The following is a 27389-nucleotide window of genomic DNA, read 5'->3' as shown; positions in this document are numbered from 1 at the left end:
TACTCAGGAAAAGAACAAGAAGCCGCAAACAGAGCAAGAAATCATACTGAGATAATATAAATTGTCATTTCAGATCAGAAGTGGAGAAAATGCTGCTAGTCTTGCCAATGAACTGGCTAAACATACCAAAGGGCCGGTGTTTGCTGGGGATGTGAGTTCTTCAGTGAGACTGATGGAGCAGTTGGTGGACATTCTTGATGCACAGCTGCAGGAACTGAAACCTAGTGAAAAGGATTCCGCCGGACGGAGTTATAACAAGGTAGGTAGGAATTTCCTGTTACTTAATCAGACATTTTATATGGCAGCTCTTGATTCTTCTAGCACTGGACTGCCAAACCTCTGGCCCCCTTGACATATAATCAGAAACAAAATTTCTAGTTTGGTTAATTTCCCAAGAAAGAATTACAGTTGAAAAAGGAACAACATGAGGGGGGGAGGTAAAATTTCTAGGGAGATTTTAGTTGGTGGCAGACATTGCCTGATTGTGGTCAGTACTCCCACTTAAGAATGCATTATCTGCACTTGGAGAGAGTATGTGTTCTATGTCTCATATACTCTGTACACTAATACATGCAGCTTTTGTGGTTGCACTAAAATTGTAATGCACAGAGGAATGTTATCCACTACAATACTGCTTTCACTTGCAGGTTTTGGGAGAAGGGCATGTTTCCCTCTCTAGGAGGATAGTATCTTAGTGCCATTAATTTTTTCTAATATGACAAAAAAGTGGTTGTTATTTAAACCATACTACCAAACAAGCATAGGAGATTCATATTAAGTCAAAATCTGTGGGTAATATGGTGTTATAGGGTTAAAAAACAGACATTTTTGTTCTGGTTTTATCGTGATACTTTGGATTAGTACACTTAACAAAATGCAGCTATGAACTATAAATATGCAGTTTTGGCAATCAGCGTAAACTCACAAAAATCCAGAGGACCACCGTGCATAACAAACTTTGAAATCAGGAACACCAGCCTAAGTTTTGAGGATTTCTTTTTTTCCTCATTTTCAACAGACAAAATCTAACCTCTGATTTTCTTTTCTTTCACTAAAAAGCTCCAAAAACGAGAGAAGACATGCAGGGCTTACCTTAAGGTATCTCTCCTGTGCTGTCACCCTGCTTTCTCCCTTCTTCAGCTACCTGCCACGCTTTATCATCTTGCTGCATGATCCAATGTATTTCAGTCTTTGATAATTATATAATGTGCCCCATATCAGCTGTACAAATGTTGACTCTTCTCAGGTATATTACTCTCAGAATAAGCAAATAATTTACCTTTATAATTTTTGCTTTTTTTCCATTCATCCAAACATACAAGAATTTAAATGAAATATCCTCTGAATTGGAAAGTAATCCTGTAGTCTCTTTGTTTCCTGTTGTCATCTCTGTGGATTAAAAAACAACTTGAGTAAAACAGCTATGATATATTCTTGGCAGTTTATCATATCAAAGACTGTATAGTCATAATGTATGTGCATGAAAAAGTCACTGCTTTCTTATCTCTGTGGTGTACTCTTAAATAAAATAGGCTTTGTCCTGAAATTTTTAGGAGTCATTTCTAGAGCCAGGTTGATACGGGGATGGGTTACTAGAAATGGAATATAAATAATGTGACAGAGTTATCAATGTATGTTCTATGTTGGTTTTTATCAGGCTAATAGAAACAGAAAGCCACTGTTTGGCTCAGAATCCTTGTTCACTCCAGCAGGTTTTTCTCCCTGGTATATCCAAGTAATAGGAAGCATGCTGAGGCCGACAGTAGACTATGCCATTCTAGTTCTGTGTGTGATAGATCAGAATAACATTACCAGCTGCGTTTGGTTTTATTATGTGAATTTTAGATGTTTCTTTTAGGGGGATGGTTATTTTCTAATCGTACCCATCTGAGGACCATATCCTTAGTAAATCAAACCGTAAGAACTAACCCATATGCATATGACAACAAAACAAAAGAAGCTTGCAGTTTTGTAGAATAGAGTTTATTCAAAAGCCATGGCTACCAGTTTTGGTCAGCAAGATTTAGAAGGAAAAAAAAAAAAAAGAACGAAAGAACGAAGGCATGTCACTAGTTTGCAAATAGACATTGTTGGACTCCAGAACCTGACAAGAAAAGGTGGTGGGAAAGTCTGTTTTTAGGTAGTAATATTCTGAATGTCCTTTTTAGCCTGTTTAATGGGGGCAAAGAAAAAACTGCTGAAGTGTATAAGATTTGTCGTACTGAAAATTTCAGTTCACCTTTAAGGTATTAGTTAATGTATGAAATGTAATAATTGGTATGTTGCCCAGGACATATATCTCAGTGGCAAAAGAATAGCTTTTTCTTTTTGGCAGGGAGAGACTACTTAAGGAATATGATTAGGCTAATGATCGTCTTTGATTCTGCTAGAAAAGTACAAATGGTAATAAATAGTGTTTCAAATTAATAAAAGCATGTCATCAGCGAGTTATGTGTGTATGTAGTAAGTTTCAGCATGACCTTAATTTCTGACCAGTGTCATTTTCAGTATCCCTCAAATGAGCTTCTCTGCTCAGATAAGACTAATAAAACTCCTTAAATTACAAATCAGAAGCTGACTTACACTATGCAAATGAAGCAAGTTCCCACTTTGTGCGGAGGATTCATTTGTAACTTAGATTAGAGACTCCAGTCTGTATTTCTTGGTGACTAATGAATCTGGCCTCGGCAGACCAGTTTCGGTTCCACTCTAGTTAATGGCTGCGGCAGTATTACTGTGCGCATTTTGACTATTCCGTCTCCCATTAGAGAGAGGGAAGAAAAGCCTTTAACGCCACTTGGAAGTATCTTCCACCTGCCAGGAAGGTTGTGGGGGCTCCCAAGGCAGACAGAACGAGGATATTAAGATGGATTAAGCTAATTACTCTTACTCTGACAGTAGCTTCACACAACTTTTCCCCCTGCTTATTTCAATATCGTACTGCAAACTAGCAATTTTTGTTGTTGTTCTTTGCACCATGTATGTTCTTTTCCCTCAGTGATTACCAATAGATTAATAAAACAATTTATGTATGGTCTTAATGACATGTTGTGACTGGGTAAATGGGGTAGAGTAAGTAAGTAAACTTAGTGGTTTCAGCTATTCAAGCCATGGTCAGTATATAGCTATAGTAAGTATCAGTACAAAGGCCTGCCTTCAGTTGCTTAGCTGACTGGGTTTTATTTTTTATCTGTTATTTTGCATGGTAATACACGAAACCTACAAATACGAACATGTACAACCTGGATGTTTATAAAGATCTTATTCTATTTTTCTTAATATTTCATTAAAACTTTTCATTAAACTATTAGTTTTCATTAAATTATTCAAATAGGCTTTAAATGTAATGATCTCTTGATTCTTCCATAAAAGCAGATCATTGTTTATCAACTAAGGTGTACCCTCAGGTGTTTTCTAGCTGGATAGAGAATTGGAAAAGTGAAATATTCACAGATAATATATGAACTTTGAAATCATCTTGGTTTTTTCCTCAATGGTGTAATAAGTAACCAATGTTCTAAGGCACAATTTTGGCTATTACTTTAGTTCAGGTTCCAAAAAACAGTATGGTGTAACTTTCAGGCATAAATAAAAGGCTATTCCAGAGACATCAGTGTTTTCTATCTAGAACATTTAAACCTTGAGGTTATAAATAGGAGTGACCATGCATGTAGCATTAATACCTCAGGTTAAGAGTTGACATTGGTTGGGCTTCTCTTTGACAATGGAGATATTGTTAGGTAAGTATCCACAAGCCATCTTTTCACGTTTACGCTTTATAATCAAGTGGCAATCTGCTAATCTTCAGTTAGTTTTATTTTGAGATGCTAAGATGTATTCCTAATCAGCCAGGTTCAGGTGTTCTTCCATCTTGAAATAAGAGTAAATCATAATGACAGATAAATACTACAATTGTCACTAGTCGGTGATTGAAAATCACCTTGGTACTAGAAGCAGTCAAAACTAATGGTGGTTTTCTAATGGATGCAGGCAATTGTGGACACAGTGGACAATCTTCTGAGACCTGAAGCTTTGGAATCCTGGAAACACATGAATTCTTCTGAACAAGCTCATACAGCAACAATGTTACTTGACACATTGGAAGAAGGAGCTTTTGTCCTGGCTGACAATCTTGTAGAACCAACGAGGGTCTCAATGCCTACAGAAAATATCGGTAAGTGAGTACATTGTCAGGATTAATTTTGATTTAGAAGATAAATGTTTAAGAGAACGATGCTTCTTTTCTGAATCTGTTCTTTCCCAGGGCCAGACTTCTCTTTCATCAAATTATTATTGATCACAGTTCAAAAAATTAATGCAAAAGCTGAAATCTGTCTATATCTTTTAAAAGTTGGTTTTATGTAGAGTTTCTCCCCACCCCACCCCCAACTGAAAAAGAAGCTTAGAGTAATTAAATGCCAGAATATAGATTGTGTAAGTAATGAAAGCACTTGCTATGGAACTGTGGCAAATGCTTTTCCATTTTATGTAATATGTTCCTAATGAATTTAAATTACTTTTTGGAATGTGTTCTCCAAATCAAATATTTTAGGCACACAGAATTTGAGCCAAACGTTTATACTAAACACAACCACCTTCAGGTGAAAATGTGGTCAGCGAACTACATCTCCCATAATGCAGACTATCCATGCTTCATAGATTGCAAAATAGCTGCACATAGTTTCAAAGCATTTAAATTTGGCATTTAAATGCTGGCCATGAGAGGTGGGAATTCACTTTTGATAATATTTGAAAAATTACAATAAGTACAGTAAAATCATATTCACTTAGGCTTGACTGATTTAGAATTGTTGGTTATTCAGAGAGGTAAAACTCGTGATATTTATAATATCTTTTAGTAAAGTAAAAAAGTTTCCCAAGCATTCAAGTTAAAAAAAAAAAAAAAAAAGCCAGAAGAGAACACAGACAACTCTTGCACCAAAAGAGTGCATTGTCACAACAGATACTAAATGAGGTATTGCTCTGTGGGACGCCCTATCTCATTGCCTAATTGTGCCTGCCTAAGTCATGGGAATTTGTATTCTAAAATGCAGAAAATAAAAGTGTATAGAATCAAATTACAATAACTAAATTTAAATTCAAAACCTCAAGTTTATTTTAAGTAGCTAAATTTTTAGAAAGAAAAAAACATGATGAAAATCATGTTTTTATGTACTATGAGCTTTAGGGATGATAAATAACTCAGTAACTTCAAATTAAATGAAGTCAAGATACGTAATTTGGCTGGCCATGATCTGGGATACCAGTCATAGGGAAAGTGACATTCTACCATAGCTTTAGTAGTAATACAAAATGAAGAAAGCTCCCTCTTTCTGTCTAAATCTTTCATTATATTTGGCTAATTTATTAGCTGGTCTCATAAAATCCCTAGGATGTGCAGTGAACAATTCTTAGATTTTCCCAGCAATGTACCTGTACGGATAAAAGAGTGTAAACTTGATCATCTTAGAGAATGAATCATAGAAAATATTGTTTGAAGTGACATTTGTTTTCAAAATCTTCCAATCGCTATCTTTTTAAACAACACCTATTATTTCCCTCCTACACCCTCTCAAAGAGTGCAAAAATATTTGATGGGCCAGCATGACGCGCTATGCTCTATGCTCCCATGAGCTTCATGTATACAGGATGCGCTGTTATTCAATCTCTGAGATATTTCTACACCAGCTTGAGACAGAGTCTGAAAATGTAAATGTCCAGGAATATATTTTTTCTAATGCCTGTTTTTCAGAATTCTAAGGCGTTAATCTTCACTATGTTTTTTAAAAGAAATTTTAATTAAAAAAGATTGGGTGCCTGGCTAGGTCAGTCAGTAGAACATGTGACTGTTGATCTTGATCTTAAGCCCCACATTGGGTACAGAGATTACTTAAAAAACTAAAATATCTTTACAAAAATTTAAAAAGAACATTGTGGGTAAAGACTCTTACAGAATGTAGTACACATGTTACTGACTTCTCAAAAATTATGGCCTGAATTTACCATATGCATGTAGATTACCCAGGAATTATCAGAATGAAAGTCATTTTACATTCTCTTGTATAGTTAGGTTTGTTTGTTGCTAAAATATAATTTTGTGGCAAATACAGTTCATGATTTAGTATGAGGAAAGCATTTACCTTTTTCCTAGGACTTGTTCTTTTTTTTAGACGTGAGAACTAAAATAGCTTATTATTCCTTTATATCCTCACTTTCCTGAAGTTCTTATCTAAATTTAGGGCATGGCTACACTGTCTTAGGTTATTAAGACAATTTGATTTACTCCTTAGTTATTTCTGCTTGAATCCTTAGTTTAACTTCACTGTGTGATTTATCCTTAGGATATATGACCTCATATAAATGGTACAATTATATCTGTCATAAATATATCTGATTATAGCTTTTTTAAGTCAACTTGGAGATAAAATCTATATATAATACAAGCAGTTGTCATACATGTATAGTTGATGAGTTCCGACAAATGCACACTATGTGACCAACAGTCAACATTCTGTCACCTCAGAAGGGCCCTTCATTCTCTAGCAGTAGATCTGCTCAAACCCCAGCCCCAGGTGACCACTGATCTGTTTTCTGTCACAGTAATTTATTTTTGCCTTCTCAGGACCGTTAGTTGAATGGCATCATACAATATGTACTCTTTTTGATCATGCATTTTTACACAGAGTTGTGTTTTTGAGATTTGTCTGTGTTGGTAGGAGCATCTGTAGTTCAGTCCTTTTTGTTGCTGAGTAGTATTCCATTATAAGGAAACACCACTCTTTGTGTTTTCATTCTCTTTTTAGGGGTTTACATCGTTTCCACTTTTTCACTGTTACTTGTAAAGCTACAGTTTTCCCAAGTCGTCATACCATTTCATACTCCTGACTGCGATGAGACTTTCCTCACTAACATTTAGGATTGTCAGTCCTTTTAATTTTAGGCATTCAAGTGGTTTGTAGTGTCATCTCATCTTAGTTCTATTTTGCATTTATAGACTCGCTGTGGTGCTTATGGCTGATAACTATTCAACTCTTACGTGCTTATGCGTCGGTCATTCATGTATTTTTTTGTAAAGTGTCCATATTGTTTCCCCATTTCTATTTGGGCTGTTTTTCTTCTTAATAATGAGTTATGAAGATTCATAATATATCCCTTATATAGTAAGTCTTGCTGACTGTATGAACTGTGAATATTTTCCCTCAGCATGTGACTTTTCTTTTTATTTTCTTAATGACGTCCTAAGAGGAGCAGAAGTTTCTCATGTTGCTAAAAAGTTACGCACCTTCCACAGCATCTGGTTAATCCTATTTCACTCATTCCTCTTACCATTGTATTTAAAAGCAAATTTTAACATCATATTATTACTGTAAATACCTTAATATGCATCCCATGCTTAAAAAAAATGTCATTTTCACACTTTTAAAGATTAACAAAAATAGGTTCAAAAGATAACAAAAATATGTCTAAATTTACTTCATTTTTGTAAACTTGTTAATACTTAATTTGTTTTTACCAAATACAGACAAGTCCATGTAGTACATTTGATACATTGCTTGAGTCATTTCTCTCTACATCTTCTTTTTACAAACCTTTTCCCTTTTTTTTTTTGAAGAAATTGAGCAGATGATTTGTACTATGGAATTTCCCACATCCTGTATTTGGCTGTTTTCATCCCCGTGATACCATTTTACATGATTGATATGTACTGTAATTGGATCTAGAGGCTTGATCAGGTCAGGTTTAAGTTTGTTTCTTCATTTATTTTCTCAAAGAAATTTCTGTTGCATCCTGCAAAAAGGGGACATGTTAGGTTGTCTTTCTTTGTGATCTTATGATTGATTAGGTGATTTAGGTATTATCAGCCTAATCCATTTATTATAAAATTCCGTATCATTTATTTTCCCAGTGGGCTTAGCAGCCAACATGATTGTCAGTTTAGGCTTAGTTATATTGTGGTAACAAAACCCCCAAAGTCACAGCATCTTGCAAGAGTGAAGACTTATACTCCTTCACGCCGCATCACCACTGAAGCTTGGTTCTGGCTGTGCGACTGTCATCTTTAGTCAGCTCCATATTGTTTGTACCTTGGATTCAGGCTGATGGAGCCTAGAATGCTGCAGGTCTTCTGGCAGACATCATAGATTTTCCTGTATGTTCTCTTTTCTTCCCCTCTTCTCTCATTGGAGCCATTACTCAGAAATGAATCTAAAAAGTATAAGAATAGAAAAATACATTAAACTACTATCTATAGCATTGGTTGTGAGGGAGGCTTTCCTATGAATGAAGTGTATTCAGTGTCAGGAAATCTGTGGTACAAGGCATATATTATTTTAAGCATACAGAATATACAGATACAGAAAATATCATAATTTATATTCCAGTTACCCAACTGAACCACATCTTAGTATTGTACCATATTCGCTTCACATTTTGGGGAAAATAAGTAGTTACCAATAATGTGCAAGTCCTCTGGGTCCCCTCTTTCTTGATCAGACCAAGAAGGGTGTAACCTTTCCTTAATAAGCTTCCCCCCCACCCCCGCAAACTTGGTCTACAACTATGTACATTTAACAGTCACTTTTTGCACTTTTAACATTAGTGATTTCACACTATAGATGTGGTTGTGTAATTGTCCCTTGCCATTATATTTTTATTCTTATGCATGTTAATATGTTCATCTCTAGTTAATTCTTCCGTTTGATCTAAGGTACATCACAATTATTTAACTATGCTAGTGATAGATTTTTTAGTGCTTATGCTTTTTTGCTAATAATAAGGAAAACAGCGAAGGTTTTTGTATGTCTTTGTTCTCATATGTATGTGCCTTTCTAGACATATATGGATATACACACCTAGAAATAGAATTTTTGAATGATGGAGCATGCCCATTTCCAACTTTATTAAATACTGCATGTTGCTCTCTAATATTGTTTACCAATTTACATCCTCACCTGTTAACGCCGTTGTTCTCTCCCCATCAATCTCTTTGCTAAATAACACTTTGTTATTGACATACATGTTATCATTCTAATGGGTTAGAATTGATCACATTATTGTTTTAATTTGCAGTTCTCAGATTACTTAATGCCTTTCTCTCCTGTGAATTTGTTCTCCACAACTTTGACGCATGCATCTGTTTCTTTGTAGTTCGTGCGTTCTGGACACTAATTCTTTGCAGGCGGTATAGTTGGAAAATAGTTATTCTGTGCATGCTTTCTCTTTTTTATTTTGTTTATGGTATCTTTTGTTTTACAGAATAATGAAGTCAAATTTATCAGTCTGTTCTCTTAGAGTAGGTGCTTTTGGGGTGTTATTAAGAAAGTTTCCTTTTTGGTGTCCTCAAGAAAATTTTCTCTACAGTTATACGTGTAACTTTTTAAATGATCTTCTATAAGACTTCAGAAATGATAAAATTTTGCCTTTTTATAATTATGTTTTAATTATATCTGGAAAGGAGTTTTGTTTGTGATATGAAGGAAGAAACTAATTTGGTTTTTGTTTTCTGGGGTTTTTTGGGGATAATATGTTGTTTCTGTACTTTTATTTCATAATTCTTTCCTTTTCCTAGTGGTTTGTAAGGCTATCTCTGTTGTTTTATACATGTTAGAAGTGTGTTATACATTGCTTCTTTTGTTTTTGTTTTAATAATATTGCTGTCTGGTGAGTTCTTTCATTTCTGCTCCTGGAGGAATTGCCTTAGCTGCTTTTGGCATGTCTTCTCCATAAAGTCAGTCATGAGGTTCCACAATCTCAAAAAAATTTTTTTTTTCTTACAAAAAGTCTTGTTGGAATTTTTATTAGAATTAGGCTGAAGAGAGGGAAACAAACTGTAAGAGACTCTTAACTCTAGGGAACACACTGAGGGTTGCTGGAGGGGAGGTGGGTGGGGGGTGAGTTAAATATGGATGATGGTCATTAAAGAGGACACTTGTGATTAGCCCTGTGTGTTTTATGTAAGTGATAAATCACTAAATTCTACTCTTGAAACCAGTATCACACTGTATGTTAACTACCTGGAATTTAAATGAAAATTTGAAGAAGTTAAAAATAAGATATTATGTTAAAAAAAGAATTAGGCTGAGTTTGTAGATTGATTTTGAAAGAAGTTTCACAGATTTATTTACCTGTTGAAGTCTAGCAAGTAAGATCTCGTATAATTCTCCATTTGTTGTTAGGTCTTCTAATGATGTTCTGTATTTTTCCCATTAATGTCTTGCACTTATAAAAATCAGGTTTATTCTTAGATAACTCGCACAATTTGTTTTTATTGTAAAGTATCTTTTTTAAGTTTACATATTCTAATTGTCTGTTGCTCAGTGTATAGAATCACAGTTGATTTTGCTGATTGCACCCTTGCTAAATTCTTTTACTTCCAGTCATATGGAGGCTCTCTCAAAATTACTATGTAGTTAATTATATCTTCTGTAAATAAGTTTGCTTTTTTCTTCAGTCTTAACACCTTTTTTTTCTTTTTTCTTAAAAAAGAAGTTTGTTTATTTATTTATTTGTGAGAGAGGGTTAACAAAAGAGCATGAACCCTCATGGGTAGGGGTAGAGGCAGAGAGAGAAGCAGGTTCCCTGCTGAGCAGGGAGCCTAATGGGGGGCTCTATTCCAGGGCCCAGAGATCATCACCTGAGCCGAAGACAGACACTTAACTGACACCTAACCCCACCCAGGTGTCATACAACTTTTTTCTTGAATTACTGCCTTAGTTAGGTCTTTTAGTACAATGCTAATAAATAAAACCCCTGGGGCGCCTGGGTGGCTCAGTGGGTTAAGCCGCTGCCTTCAGCTCAGGTCATGATCTCGGAGTTGGGATTGAGTCCCACATCGGGCTCTCTGCTCAGCGGAGAGCCTGCTTCCCTTCCTCTCTCTCTGCCTGCCTCTCTTGTGATTTCTCTCTGTCAAATAAATAAATCTTTAAAAAAAATAAATAAATAAAACCCCTAATAGGAATCTTACTGACTTTAGAAAGAATGCTTCTTGAGTTTTTCACTGTTGTTTGCCTGTAGATTTGGATAAATAAAATTCATCTGATAACAAAACCTTTCCCGGGGCAAGGATTTTTTCTTTTCTTTTATTATTTTGTAAATTGTTTTTTAATTGAATTGGTTTTGAAGTTTGTTGAATTTTTTTGGTTGTTAATTTTTTGTGTGCTTAATTTCTTAATTTGGTGAATTACATTAATATATTTTCTAATGCCCTTTAGACTTAAACTCAGTTTGTTCAAGATATTATACTTAGTGTCCATATAATTTGTTAAATATTTTTACAACCTTTTAATAAGAGAATATTCTGTAATTTTTTCCTTACACTGTCTTATGCATCAGGATTATACAAGTCTTACGAAATGAGTTGGAAAGCATTCTTTCTGTATTCTGGAACTTTTTTTTAAGATTGAGTATATATTTAGCTATTATTTTATTTTCTGTAATGGTGATAAACTGTTAGGGTTTTTCATTTTTTTTTCAGTTTTTTTGTTTCTTAGAAGTTTTCCTTTTTGTCTGTTTTTAAATTTGCTTATTTATTGATAGAAATTTGTTGATTAATATGAAATTGATTACTGATTCTCTGCAAAGATCTGTATTAATGATCCTTTTAAAATTCAAATTATTACTTTTCTTTGCTATGGATTTGATTGTTAAACTTCTGTAGATACACATTGAATGAAATTAAAGTTTGATCAGAAATATTTGTTGAATGCAATTAACTCTTTCGGGGTACCTGGGTGGTTCAGTCAGTTCAGCATCTGTCTTTGACTCAGGTCATGATCTCAGGATCCTGGGATGGAGCCCCCACATCAGCTCCCTGCTTAGTGCAGAGTCTGCTTCTCCCACTCCTTCTTGTTCTCAAATTAATAAATAAAATCTTTAAAAAGAAATTAACTCTTTGTACATGTATGTCTATATTTGGAACTTTTCATGAAAACTCAAAAGATTTCAGTGTTTTACCCTGTATTCTGTCTTGATTTAAGAAAAGTTAGTAATTGGGAAAAAAAGAGAAAAGTTAATAACTGAGAGTCTCTTTCAGTATAGAAGGAGTGAGGCATATATTAGATGTATATTTTTCTCTTTTCTTCCCCTACTTTTCCTTCTTCCCACACACATGGGACCTGATACGATGAGTGAAGATCACCTACCTACCCACCTGCTTAATATTTCTAAGCATAAACCAATAAAATAAATATTTTAACCAGCTTCTGCAGCTTTAGAATTCTAAGATTTGTATAACTCTCATTATAAATTTGTATTTTAGGTGCTTGACACATGAAAATCTTACAATGTTGTGATTTCATAGATACAACTAAATCTATGTGTAGTTTACACAACAAATTTATGAAAGATTTAGAAGAATAAATTATTGTCCAAAAGTTAGTATAATAGTATAAGTTCATATCTGTAAAAGGAAAGGGGGTGGATGAATTAATCATATCTGTGTGTGTGTGTGTGTGTGTACAAATACATATACACATATTTGTCTATGTATGGAAACAGCTATACAAAAATATAACCAGTAGAGTGAAGTTCAGAGAAAAACATATGAACTGTATGTATTGAATTATTTAAAAAGTATGTGTTACTTTCAAAAATTCTAATATATGAAACTAATGAATTTTGTATATAATTCCTCTCATTTCATCAATAAAATGGCATAATCTTATTACTAATATAAAATAGTTGACTAGAGGAAACAATAGTACTTTTCTATTCTTTCTAAAAATTATGTGAATATGATGAATATTGATGTAAAGTATTATAATTTTATTGGAATTATAGTAGACATGTTTATGTTCATGACTATTTTGTGTGTGTGTGTGTGTGTGTGTGGAAAAAAAAGTTTAACAACATTGGTCTTGTTGATTAGGTAAATGTTCTTAGTGTTATATATCAACTTGTTTCCCTTTCCATGGATTTTTGAACTTTGGAATAAAGTACAGTGGTTGGGTAAACTTTTACTATAAAGGCCCAAATAATATATATCCTAGGCAACTACACCATGTGGTCTGAGTTGCAAACGCTTACCTGACATTGTAGCACCCAAGCAGCCATAAACAATGTGTAAATGAGCATACATGGATGTATTTTAGTAAAACTTTATTTACAAGAAAAGATGACAGGCCACATTTGGCACACAGGGCCTGTTTTGCCCAACTTAAATATGTAAGCATTTATAGTAACTAGTGAGAATTAATGGGAGGTTTTAACATAATGCCAGACATTTTCTCATAAAATGTTGTGCTGTGCCGGTCTCACCATGTTTAGAAATTAGAGAAAATCAAGTACTGCAAAATTGAGCTATGCAATCTCATTATCTATTAAAATGTATCCTATGCAAAGAAATAAATGTATACATGTAATAAAGGCACTCAAATTTATGTTTCATATTTCATTTTGTTATTGTCAAGGAATGTTCAGTGAAAAGTTATTTAATGTACAGAGCCAAAAAACTCATTTTGAAATAGGTTTATTTTTGATATAAATGAAACTTTGAAAGGTGTGTGCTTTCAGCTCATACACCATTCGTATTCCTAGGGTAAGTGTCTGGAATTAGTTGATGACAAAAGATACAAAACTATGAAAAAATGTTAAAATTATTATATAAAAATTTTTAGAGTGGCCAAGGTTTTAGACCTCCTCCCGTAATTTAGTTCATGATTTTATTAAAATGTAACTGTTCTGTTACAGTTCTGTAAGTAGAAAAAAGTAAGTAGAAAAAAAAGAAGCAGTGGTTTTCATGCAATTATCATTTGCCTCTTTGTAGTTTAAAGAATGCCCTTTTCTCTTTCCCCTCATCCAGTTCTGGAAGTTGCAGTACTCAGTACCGAAGGACAGGTCCAAGACTTTAAATTTCCTCTGGGCATCAAAGGCGCAGGCAGCTCAATCCAGCTCTCTGCAAATACTGTCAAACAGAACAGCAGGAATGGTAAGATGGAGCAGAGTCTTTTAAAAATTTACAGTTTTTTTGTTCACTTAAATCTATTAATCCTAAAATGCCAACTATTTGACTCCTAATATAACAATACTGCTTACTATTTAAAAGCAGACTTAAAATAATGCTTTATTCTTTCCCAAGAAACTTAATCTATACAGAGTTCAAAAAGACTTTTTTCCCTTTTATTCTTACTTGAATGTATTTTATTTTATTCATAAGCATATTTCCTAGAAAGGCATATGACTATTTTTACCTTCCTAGGGCTTGCAAAGTTGGTGTTCATCATTTACCGGAGTTTGGGACAGTTTCTTAGTACAGAAAATGCAACCATAAAACTGGGTGCTGACTTTATTGGTCGGAATAGCACGATTGCAGTGAATTCCCACGTCATTTCCGTTTCAATCAATAAAGAATCCAGCCGAGTCTACTTGACAGATCCTGTGCTTTTTACCCTGCCGCACATTGATGTAAGTTATATGTGCTGATGAAGTAGTGGAAGGTTATAAAACCAGTGAGGAAGGAACGCAAAACTTGACATGCTAGGGATGGGGAGAGAGAGAATGGGGAGATGGCAGAGAGGAGAGGAAAGACCTTTCCATTTGAATTTCAAATGTTGGATTAGGTCAGACATAAGTTTATTTAAGTCTGTGAACATAAAATTAAATGAGCCTGGTTCAGTGATTATTAGAACTTAAGTGTATTCTTAATGAAAGCTAATTCAGTAATCAACAGGAAAATGTAAATGACTGTAATTTGTTTTAGAATGAAAATTAACTCTTACCTTAACAGCAGGATAACGGAATGTTAACTGTTAGGACTCTGCCTTTTTAGTGTGGCAGACCTTTTGTTTTTGTTTTTGTTTTTTTTTTTTTGACTTTACTGATCCTCTGTGACACAATTGTTATCAAGCATTGGGTTTTTAAAAATCTAGGCTTGGGCGCCTGGGTGGCTCAGTGGGTAAAGCCTCTGCCTTTGGCTCAGTCATGATCCCAGGGTCCTGGGATCGAGCCCCGCATCGGGCTCTCTGCTCAACGGGGAGCCTGCTTCCCTTCCTCTCTCTCTGCCTGCCTCTCTGCCTACTTGTGATCTCTGTCTGTCAAATAAATAAATAAATAAATAAGATCTTAAAAAGAAAAAAAAAATCTAGGCTTGAAGACATGTGATTTCCCTGCCGTGCCTTAGAATGAAGTTCGTAGTTAAATTATTGCACTGTGTTGGAAGATTGCAGAATTTTGGCTTCCGTTATAAGCAGAATGAGTAAGTGCCCACAGACAGCCAAGTGTATCTCCAGAATCGGCAAAGAAAAATAAATTCATGCAGCCATTCTCTTACATCTGCTGCAGTTGGTTCACTCTCTTAAAAACCCTGATGTTGCTAACATGTCACTTAGAATAAAAATGGGCCCCAAATAGATTTTAAAACACTTGATCCTTATAGAATTTTCTCAGGACAAATTCATGGGTCTCTTTTTGTCAAAAAAGAAAAAAAAAATGATTCCAATGTACCATCAGTATGTAAAATCATAAGATGGAAATTGTAATTGTGTAAAATGGGTCTTTGGTAATTTAGAGTACACTTTAGAATGTTTCGGACTATAAAACCCCTTTTAAGTTAGATATCTGCCTTGTATAACATAGTCTACAATTTTGCTGATGAAAAACTTTATAGTCCGAAACATGCAAAGTTTAATCTAAATTACCTTTTACACGTATTAAACAATTGCTATTGCCATCTTAGAGTATAAAATCCTAATTTTATCTTGTCATTTTATTTCCCAGCCTGACAATTATTTCAATGCAAACTGCTCCTTCTGGAACTACTCAGAAAGAACTATGATGGGATATTGGTCTACCCAGGGCTGCAAGCTGGTTGACACCAATAAAACCCGCACAACGTGTGCATGCAGCCACCTAACCAATTTTGCAATTCTCATGGCCCACAGGGAAATTGCAGTAAGTATTTGCACTTCTAATTAGTAGCAGAGAAAAACCTCAGGAGATTCAAAACAGCTTTATAATAGTCCCTTCTTTGGGTGCTTATCATAACTAAAAAGCAAACAAAGTAATGTGGATTTCTAAATGTCATTACACTGTCCATATATTTTTTGAACGTCTTGGCACTCTATTTATTGTTACTTCTCAAAATCATGTGCTTTACAGACTCATTCTAAATTTTTCTCCTTTGGGCAGGTGTTTAGCAGAGGCAGTCGGGGATTTAAAATATGACTAGCAATGGGTCCTACAAAAGAGACTGAGGGCTCTAAAGTTTAACACACTCTCTTCATCTGGAATGTTTGAATCTTGTTTTACAGCTTTTGTTTTAAGTTTTTCTCACAACTTTGCACACTGTGCAGAACTGCAGATTTTGAAGGTCAGGATAGCTTCTGGGATGTTTCTTCATATTCCTTTCTGTGATGAAGGGAATGGTAGCCAGAAGATAAAAACATTTTAAGAAATAGAGCACAAAACCTCCAGGTCTGTTGTGTATTTGACTCTTAGTATATAAATAAATATCAAAATTCAAGGGGGAAATGAAAACTTAAAATTTTGTTGTTAGCCAGGAACGTCATTAAGATATCAATTATTTTTACTCATAACTGAGTATCCTTTATCTTATTATATAAATATCTGGGTTTACGTAGGTAATTATTCCAGCCATTATTTTGAAATGATTGGATTCTTGCATTATTTTCTAGGTAAAATCTTCCACTTTCTTAGGTCATTCTTTGGATATAAGATAAAATTGATCTGTTATGTGATCAAGTTTTCATTTTAGCTTTGAGGCCTGTTTGAACACATAAGAATATTCATAGAGTTTGGTATTAAAAGATCAGCTACCATGTGTGAAAGCTATCTTAACCTTTAGTTGAAGCAATGCAGGAATACTAATGTTCCTCATACTATTTTTACTTTCAGTACAAAGATGGAGTTCACGAATTACTCCTTACAGTCATCACCTGGGTGGGAATTGTCATTTCCCTTGTTTGCCTGGCTATATGCATCTTCACCTTCTGCTTTTTCCGTGGTCTGCAGAGTGACCGCAATACTATTCACAAGAACCTTTGTATCAACCTTTTCATTGCGGAATTTATTTTCCTAATAGGCATTGACAAGACGAAATACATGGTAAGTACCCCTTCAGCTTATCGCCCTTGGATCTCTGACAATTACTATAACAGGTGTGAATCCAAACCTGATGCCTATATAGATGTTTGATTTTTTTAACAGCAAAGTTGACAATGGCGATCTTGGCGGATAATTTGTAATAAAAGTGTAATCGTTAGGTATTATTATTATTATGAGAGAACTTATTTCTTGCATCAAGATGCTGTTGCTTTTTTCTGGGTTGTTATTAAGACACGTAATTTGAATAGAAGAGTGCCAGGGACACTGAAATGAAAAGATCCTATTTTTTTTTTTTTTTTTTTTAAAGATTTTATTTATTTATTCATTTGACAGAGAGAGAGATCACAAGTAGGCAGAGAGGCAGGCAGAGAGAGAGGAGGAAGCAGGCTCCCTGCAGAGCAGAGAGCCCGACGCGGGGCTCGATCCCAGGACCCTGAGATCACGACCCGAGCCGAAGGCAGCGGCTTAATCCACTGAGCCACCCAGGCGCCCCGAAAAGATCCTATTTTTACGGTTTTCATTTTGCTTACATAGTCATTGTGGTCAGTGATCATTTCTTCATCTTGTGAGCAATTTGTTCATCATCAGGAGGTCTCCGTGTCAGAAATAGTACTTAATCAGTAGTTAATGCTTTACCCTATATTCATCTGCAACAGGATGAATTTTAAGAATGCTCCGCATATGACAGGAAAAGAATGTTAGGAATTAGATCCAGGGTGTTCATTACTAAAATGAATTTTTAAATCCTGTTACTGAAAAAATAAAAATAATATATTTGGAAACAATTGTTCTGAAGACATATGGAGCAAATAATCTGTAAGGAGAATATTCAGATTTAATAGTGGATAATTTTAGAAAAGAAATTAACATGTTTTCTTATTTACACTTAATTTCACTAAAAATAAAAATAGTTGGGTCTCACAGTGATGAAATTTCTAGCACACCTGCCATTATACTCTATTAAGCATTAAACTCTTCAAATTTGTCAGTGTTTAGAACTCATTTACATTTGTTAAAAAATTTTTTTTTTAAGAAACAGTTGACTCTAAATAATGTTGTATTTTAAAGACAATCATGAACACTGTCAGTGAATATCGCATCATTTTGGGGTGCTCTGCTTGTATTCATATGTTCTCTCTTGGGTTTTTTGTTCTTTTCCTTTCTAGATTGCTTGCCCAATATTTGCAGGACTTTTACACTTTTTCTTTTTGGCCGCTTTTGCTTGGATGTGTCTAGAAGGTGTACAACTCTACCTGATGTTGGTTGAAGTGTTTGAAAGTGAATATTCAAGGAAGAAATATTATTATGTCGCTGGTTACTTGTTTCCTGCCACTGTGGTTGGGGTTTCAGCTGCTATTGACTATAAGAGCTATGGAACAGAAAAAGCGTAAGTAATTGCAAGCGACCTGAGTGTTTTTCAAGTGAATAATTTTTTAAAGCCTGTTAGCTGTCAGTGAGGGTCCCTGACAGACTAAAATAGCATCTGCAAGCTTTATTGGTAGGAGAATGGGCATGCCGTGCACAAATTACGATCAAGTCTTTTGTAATTTTCCAGGTTCAGAGGATTTGTACTCTGGCAAGGCAGATTCTCAATTATGGACTTTCTTTTTAACACAAAAGATTGACCTGAAACAAATTGAAAAAGTAAATAACTTTTTGGCCTTAGAAAGATATTAACTAAAAATTCTTCTGAACTTAAAGCATCTGACAGGTTTAACTACTCAGTTTTAACCTAATGCTTCATTAGCTCTCTTTGTGCAGCCGACCCTCTAGCTAACTCTCATTCTGAATTGTGACAGTAGCACATTCCATCCCATATGTTCTACTTTGATAATATTTTGTCAGGCAGTTAAAAAGGATTAAAATAAGTCACTGCCTTTCATTTATAAAAAATATAGATTATGGGAAATGACAGAAGGTAGACATAGCCATATTTGTAAGGCTTTTATTTGCTAGGAGCATGAATTTGCCTCCCAATTCTGTGTATATTTGCCTTTGATAAAATTAGTTATATAAAGATTCCTTGGACTAAAGAAAGCTTTTTGACTAAACAGATGATGAAAGACAAATAAAAAAAAATTCAGTGGGGATTCAATGTTATATGAAAAATGAACCACTAAGTAAAATCTGTCTTAATAAATTTATGCATCATTTACTCTAATACTATATGAGTGCTATGCTTTGATTTTTTTATCTCGTATTCATCCATTCCCAGTTGAGGTATTATATTTATGCTGTGCTGTTTTGAAACAGGCATAACAGCTGAATATTTTGTCTGTTTTGTTTCATAGGGTTAAACACTGTTGCCCAGATATAGCTCTAAAAGGCGAATTTTGAAGATAAGAACTTTAAAATGATGAGACCATTTGCAGTATTGAGTTTCTAGTTTTCTTTAATATAGTCAGAGGTCTTAAGAATTAGGGATTGGGGTGTGGTGGTGTTTATTGTTTATCCCATACAAGCAGAATAATGAATGCCTTTACCAAATTTAAAACCTGAAATGAAGAACAGTATGCTGAAGTAAATAAATTACTACTCTTTACATCAAAGCCAACTCAGAATTATTAAAATTGTTCTTACCCATGACAAATGAATTTTTAAAGGCAGATATAAAGATAGTTTTGTTAGATTTTTAAGAATTCTATATTTTTGGTAATGTTGAGGATCCATTGAAGCTACTTAATACATACTCTTCTTTTCTTAATAGTTGCTGGCTTCATGTTGATAACTATTTTATATGGAGTTTCATTGGACCAGTTACCTTCATTATTCTGGTAAGCAGACTCTGTTTTCCCTTCATTTTTAGCTTGCTGCTTTTGCAGTGCCACTGAAACAAAGATAACTGGTTTTATTTTTAATTTATCTATGCATTCAAGAGTTTATAAACATGTCTAATCTACGGGATAAAACTGGGTGTATACCTTGAATGTTATACCGTTATTGAGAGTTTATGTACATGCTGATTGATACTATTTCAAAAATCCTTTTTCCCCTAAAAAAATACTTTTTCTTATCTAATTGAGTTTGCTACAATGTCATGTCATAATCTAAAAAAAATATGTAAACCGTGTTTAGATTGCATGATTTGGGCCTAGTTTAATAATTAGAAAGGAGTAACTGAAATGTATAGTATATTTTGTTTTTGGGTAGTGGAGTTTTTTGCTAAGAGTTGTAGTTCAGCAGTTTTGTCTCCAAAATCTGTAATACTAGCCCTGTATCAAGTTATGTGGCATTTATAAATTAAATGAATGTTTTGTGGAATTGAAAGCTTACTACTTATTATATTAATTTCCACATAATAATTTCCACATAATAATTCCACATAATAATTTAGTGCTTTTAAATAAATGTCCACACCCTAAACTTTTTAGAATACAAAAAAATTTTTTAAGCTTAGATTAATAACTGAGTCTTAAATCAATTTTAAACTCATAAGAAATAAAGTTATTTTTCAAATGCCAAATAAAAATATTGGTCTTCAAGAAATTTTTTAAAAATAAATTGGTTGCCCGTTAAATATAGTGACATAAAGTGTTTTTTTAAATGCTTACATTAACATTAGTCAAATATTTGAAATACAGTTGGAATAAAAGGATGTAACTAAAATATTTGGTTTTCGGTATTTAGAACTTTTCACTAAGTTTTAGCATTATGCTGTTAAAGATAGATGCTACTGACAATGATAAGATTGAAAGGGAAACATAAGCAAGTTTAAATATTGCCTATATCTTTTAAATACCTATTTTAAGGATTTTTTTTAAAGAAGTTATACACATGAACTTATTAGGATATTTCTGTATTTAACTAGTGTTTCATAAAATTGAGGGGAAAAAATGTAGTAGTTCAAGGAAACTTAAAACCATTTCAAATATATGTACTTTTGTCCTTAAAATGAATTATACACTTACACAAAGCAAAATGAAAATTTGAGGTGAATGCCTGTATGAATCAAGTCAGTAAATCATTCTCAAGTCTTCCTAGGAAAGCTTATTTCTCATCAGATTTACTCAATCCAAATGATTACTCTAGTTTCAGTTCTCGGTTTATTTAAGTTAACATAGCCTAAACCACTCTCAAATTAAATGGTAAACAGCTGAATTGAAGTGGCATGATCCTTAAAGATACATGCTTCTCTTTTTTTCCCTCTGAACCCTTAGCTAATCATATTGATAACTTTGAAAATTATAAAGACCATTTCAGAGATAATCTAGTCTATAAAAGTATGTGTTAACTTCTGTTGTACTAGTTTTGTTTATTTCCATCTAAAATTAAATACTGACTAAGAGTATTAAAATTTTTTCACTTATTTAGAGTATTAAAATTTCTTTCACTTGGACAAAAGATATTAATGTTCACATACACTCAGCTTCTAGTAAGAAAAGAAGTGAAGGACATTATATTGCCCATTTACAGTGTGAACCCTACTGTTAATTTATTAGTTTTGTCATCATTGTTATCCTGTACCCAATCATTTAGGTTGAAATGTGAAGGGCTTTGAAGAATAGTGTTCCCATCTTTAAGGGGCGGGGGGAGGGCAACAAAAACCAAACACAGCAAGTAGCTGTTTTGACAGTCTAGATCCTAGGAGTAATTGTCCTGCAACTGCTTGGTCCTCTAATTCTCCCGATGCAGAGAGGCAAAGAGTGGTATAGAGGTGTAAAACATCATGCATAACCTAAATTGAGATATATGGTTGTTCAGCATGTTTGTTGAATGTTAATATATTTATATCACATACATCCTTCTGATGAGAAAGGATATTTAAAAGTCAATACAAACACAAATCTTAGTAATATAAATTCAATTATATACTACCCTTTTAAGGAGTACTCTTAAAACAAAAAGTACTCATTACAATTCCTGGAAAGTGATGGTGTTCCTTTTGGAATTTTGCATTTCCAACTTTTCTGAATTGAAGCCATTTAACTTAGTAATATTAAGTAAGTGTATGTTTTTCATAACGTTCTATGATGAAAAATAACGTGCTATGGAAGATAAAACTTCTTGCTTCTGTATTTCTATAGACTGTCTTGCCTACAGGCACTAGAGTTATTATATCTATGAGAAAAGTGCTTGTAAGTAATGAGCAGTGGGAAACCATTAGTATGCCTGAAATGGTTTAATGAAAGCTTGGATCATGACACGTCAGGAGCTGTTCTTATCATTTGGACAGCTCCATCTGCATCGTTAATAATTAATTCAGTTCAGTAAGAGTTCAGCTCACACACTCATTTAGAAGTCTTCTTCAGAGAACACCTCTCTGGCTGCTAGTCCCAGGGAGAAATAGGCTTCTGCTCCGCTAACAGGAAAGATCTGGAGATTCAAGTGCAGTTTAGAGTTGCATTTGCTAGGTAGCAAAAGCTCCAGGGAGGACAAAAAGGGTCAGAACATGTGCAGTTCAGTTAGGTTACTTCAGAGTGGTGTTTCTGTTCTTCTGTCTTATCATATCCATGTCAGCACTGCGAGCTGTGGAATGAATTTTAAGCTGCTAAGCTCAGACGGATGTGATTCAATTGAGCAGGTTGATGACTCTAAAACTCTGCGCTCCGGCAATCGCTGGTTCCCTCTGCTTGTTTCCAAGTCCTTTGTATTTTCGTGTCCCTGGTGTGGGTGGGTAGTTGGCTATGCCCTGTCATCAAGCAGCAAATTATACTGGCAGATTATCTATACGAGAACTCATGAAATTATTATTTTTAGATAAGTGAAAGAGTCTTATTTGTCATTACAAGAGAAGGAGTGCCCCATTTGGCAATTAACTCTGTTTAGCTGAATAGGAAAATCTGTTTCTTCTGAATTTGCCATCTCTTTCATGTAGAATTCTATTAAGAGATGCCTGTCTACCTCTTTACCTATGTGTACACACATAAACACACACACAACAGAGATAAAAACTGATTAATTCCTGGATGAGTTGCTTCATCTCTAAAATTAATCATCAGTGTGGGTGTTAAGCTTGGTGGGTTGGTATTTCGTATATAACACAGTCCTACAGCTGTACTTACTAGTGACTTCTCTGTGAATGATTGAGTCGTGACATGCACTTTCCAGGTTCTTTGTATACAGAGTTGTAACTCCGTCTTTTTCCTTTCTCACTGATGTGTAATACCTTTCATCCTATCCCAAAATATGTGCTCTGTTTAATGTTAGTGGTATTTATGTTGGAAAGAAAGAAACAAAAAAACAAGTGGACAAAAAGTGGTTACATTGGAATTTGAGGGGAGAAGAGCAGCACTTGGATGATTAAGACATTCTTCTCTCCCTGGCTTTTTGCCTGCTTTCCAGGAAGAAATAGGAGAAATTCCTTTGATGGTTGGGATTTCTTTTATTTTCTAAATGCATACCAAATGCAGGAAAATAAATTGAGAAGAAATAAAAGTGAGGAGAAAGAGATCACTTACTCTAATTAGAAAGGGAAAAAAAAAAAAAAAAAGCAGCAGCAGCCCAGAAGTTTATGGCTGGAAAGAGCCAATTATGTTATGGGGAAAATGCAAAGAAGGAACAACTCAGATTTTCAATCAGTAATTCATTTGAAACTAACTTTTTTTTTTGCCTGTAAGTGACTGTTTGGGATGATAGATTTAAATCAGAGATATTTCTATTTGCCCTTCAATTTCTTGTTCTGATTCCCTTAGTTACATTTTAAGAGAACGGCAAAGAAGAAGAGAGGGAAAAAAATATTTTACTCTACAGAATCATGACTCTTATGAAGTGTATCACCTCCTGAAAAAGATCACAGCCAACAATATATTTTCTATGAATATATATATATATATATATATAAGCACTGGAGAGAAAGAAAGAACTCTAAAACTTCCTTTTAAAAAATTATTTACATTTCAGGATTTGTTTTATTTAATTCCAGAAAACATTTTACTGTCATACATATTGGTGGTAATATATTAAAATGTTCAATACCTAAATGACATAAGTATCTTTTTCATTTTTTTAGTAAGACTAATGAACACATTATCACTGAAATTTTTAATGTGGATTGGGGGGGGGAAGTACCTTGTGTTTAGCTTTTTTTTTTTTTTGTGCTGTTTATTATGGTTTATAGTATGTCTTGCGTGCTTTTTTTCATAATTAGTTTTTCTTGAAATGATGGTATTTTTGTCCTGTTGAAGACACCATTGCTTCATTATTTGTATATTTTCAAGTCGTATTTCCAAGTCTAAATTAGTATAGAATTTAACTATAAATTTCTTGGCAGCTTAAATTTTAGTGTGCTAATTATAATTCTTCTGTTTGGTTTTTTAAATTGGAGAAATCACAGATATTCGTGAAACAATTTGAGTGCAAAAATCTTTCTGTGGTTTTATGATTATTTTTCGACTATTTTTAAATTTTTTTTAAAGATTCTCTTTTAAAACATCTTTTGAAACATTCAATTCTACTATGTTAGAAATGACAGTCCTTTTTTGGACTCAATTATGAGTTTGTGTGATGTTTAGTTATATGAGTGGAACACAAACAGGTTTGAGAAAACAGAACTAACTGTTAAACATACTGTTTGTCTACTGGGAGTAGGAGTGTGTGGACATTTTAGTCATTTGCTGATCATGGGATGGTAGTGTTTAACAAAGAAATAGAGAATTAGTTATTCTAGCAAGTCAATTAGTAGAAGTCATTTGAAGAGCACATCTCTTATGTTCAGAATTTCCTTGAGGCTGTATTTTATATATGAATTTATTATTTATCTTCAACTCATCATCTCTGAGTGATTTCTAAAATGGATGACTCTTTCTAGACGTAGAATCTTTTTTTTTTTTAATAAAAAACTAGTATGTTTTTGCTTTGCTAGGAGAGACTCTTACCAGAATAAACTGGTTAATTCCATCTTTAAAGTTGCTGAGCTATGGAGCCATCACAAAGTGTATTGAATCCCAGCACTGATATTATAGCAGCTAAGTAATCTCTGGCAAGGTACTTAACATCTTAGAATGTAAACTGACTCTCCAAGTGCTTCCTGTTACCTCTGGACATAAGATTATTATAAGTGAATGTACTATATTTGTAACTAGAAAGAAGCACTAAACACATATATAATGTTAACAATCCTCAATAGAGTGATACGAGAGGAAGGAGAGAAGAAGTATCTATCTACCAGGCTGTTTTTTAAGGATTAAATAAGATATAGGCTTTCTGTGTCAAATTCAACTTGGTTAATTCTCAGCCTTAAAAAAAGAAAGAAAGAAAGAAATGGCTTTGTATCATATTTAAATTTAATTCTATTCTTCAGTGGGTAGGCTCCATTTTCATTTGTTTTATTAGAAAATGTGTTAGTTCTGAAGTAACTATTTTACTTCAGAATTTTAACGTGGTCGTCTTCATTGAAAAATGTTGATATGTGTTCATCCTCAAGATTTCACATTTTGTACTCCTTTTCTTTTCATAACATGGTACCTTATACATCTACATTTTTCCAAATTCGCATTCTTTATTTTCTTGTAGTTTTTACATTATACAATTTTACAAAGAAGTTGTATAACTTTTTTCCTTCCTGGAGTGTACTACCACTACTGTTTATTCCTGAGGGGTTAATTAATATGCTTAGAAAGTGATGAACACCAAATTGTAGTCCTATATGTTTTATGAAATTGTGTAAGAAAAGGAAGGGGGAAGAAATAACTCAAGGTCCAGAATTACAGAATGAAAGAAAGAAATGGTTATATTATGACATTCAAAAAGAAGGGTACAGAAGTTTAAAGGATTTTAACTCTGAATCTACAAGGCAGCTTTTTTCCCCTAAGAGTTGCATCAGTGTGTTTATTTGCATTTTGTTTTGTTTGTTTTTAGGATATTTGGAGTTCTTATTTGTAACCGTTCTCTAATTTTACTAGTTAAGACCTACTGTTGCATAAAATAAAAAGTAAAAACACTGTTGATTTTGCCTTTAAAAAATTAGAGATGTACTGTACCATCATCTTTAGAAACTAAGTCAGCTATTTACTGTCCTATCAGAAGGAGCTCCCTAACTTTTCAAAGGTAGAAATTGTATCTTACGTGCAATACAATAGGCACATTCTTGTATGAAGCAGTAAGGTCAATACATATTTGTTGAATGAATTGCATTATATTGTAATATCTCTGAAAATACTAACATTTATTTATATGTGACCACCTGGAATAATCATTAGAATATAAAGCTAGTGTTTCTACATATTTGTTTGCTTTTTCTCTGGACAGGTATTTAATAAGTTAATTCTTTAGGTGTTTTCAACAGAGAGTTTCTTTTGTCCTTCTTTTGTTAATATTAAGTAATTAACATGAAACGATAGAATGCTATCTGCCAACACTTGCAAATTATACCCATTGACCTCATTTTATCCCTTAAGAGGAAATTCTACATCTAAGAGAAATAATAAGGCACAGTTGACAAAATGAGTGATAAACAGCTTAGATGAAAGGCTTCACTGTGTTCCTAAACTCACCATTAGGAATGACTTGGAAATTTTATTTATTGCCCTATATAATTTTTCCTAATTACAAAATCAGAAGTAGTGATGAATGAGTAAAACAGCATTATCATTTTATCAGATATGGTATTGTGACTCAGTAAAAATGATCATCTTATTATAACAAAATTATGTTGAGTGTTTACCACCAAGAAATTGCTTTTGTTCTTATTTGTCCTTTCCTGAATATACCATTGGGGCTTGCACTGTCTAAGCCAAGTAAAGCTCACAAAACATAATTTTGTTTTGTCTTTTTAAAAGTAATAATCTGAAGTAAATAAAATGTCAAAGAAATCCAGGAGTGATCAGGCTTAGTTCTGTTTTTAAATTTTTATTATTTATTTATTTATTTGACAGAGAGATCACAAGTAGACAGAAAGGCAGGCAAAGAGAGAGAGGGAAGCAGGCTCCCTGCTGAGCAGAGAGCCCGATGCGGGACTCGATCCCAGGACCCTGAGATCATGACCTGAGCCGAAGGCAGCAGCTTAACCCACTGAGCCACCCAGCCGCCCCTTAGTTCTGTTTTTAGAGCGTAAAAATGGAACTGCCTTCCCTCTGTCCAGCATTCTGCTAGGTTTCTGTACAAGCAGATGCAAAATTGCAAAAATTATCTCTCTTCAGTCAAAACATGTCTTTTCTTCTCAGTTCCCTCCTGTTGACCTCCCAAGTCTGCCTTCTAGGTCTGGTTCCATCTTCCCTCTTTTTGCTTTTGTTTGAACCTAGATTCTTTACACAGCTCAGTGTTCAGAGGGACTCAAAGCAGCCTTTCTTCAGAATTTACCTACGCCCATTCAACAGAGAGGCATAAGAACAAAAGGACTGATGGCTTTTAACCATTTAGTAGCAAATATATACATATTTTAAAAGTTTGTCTTT

The 27389-nt window shown here is 33.9% G+C and overlaps 1 protein-coding gene across 2 annotated transcripts in view; it reads left to right on the top strand.

The window, feature by feature from the left end:
• Positions 1–27389, top strand: part of ADGRL2 (adhesion G protein-coupled receptor L2) — a 630223-nt gene that overhangs the window by 588803 nt on the left and 14031 nt on the right. For both annotated transcript variants that reach the window (XM_046010332.1, XM_046010339.1), the window contains 9 exons: positions 74–259; positions 1060–1098; positions 3991–4174; positions 13799–13924; positions 14195–14400; positions 15712–15885; positions 16849–17058; positions 18225–18445; positions 19766–19832. In XM_046010332.1, coding sequence (XP_045866288.1) covers positions 74–259; positions 1060–1098; positions 3991–4174; positions 13799–13924; positions 14195–14400; positions 15712–15885; positions 16849–17058; positions 18225–18445; positions 19766–19832 — 1413 coding nt within the window. The remainder of the gene's footprint in view (positions 1–73; positions 260–1059; positions 1099–3990; positions 4175–13798; positions 13925–14194; positions 14401–15711; positions 15886–16848; positions 17059–18224; positions 18446–19765; positions 19833–27389) is intronic.

The sequence above is a fragment of the Meles meles genome, chromosome 1 (genome assembly GCF_922984935.1).
Source record: "Meles meles chromosome 1, mMelMel3.1 paternal haplotype, whole genome shotgun sequence".
NCBI lineage: Eukaryota > Metazoa > Chordata > Mammalia > Carnivora > Mustelidae > Meles > Meles meles.
This window is presented reverse-complemented; position numbering and strand designations above follow the sequence as displayed.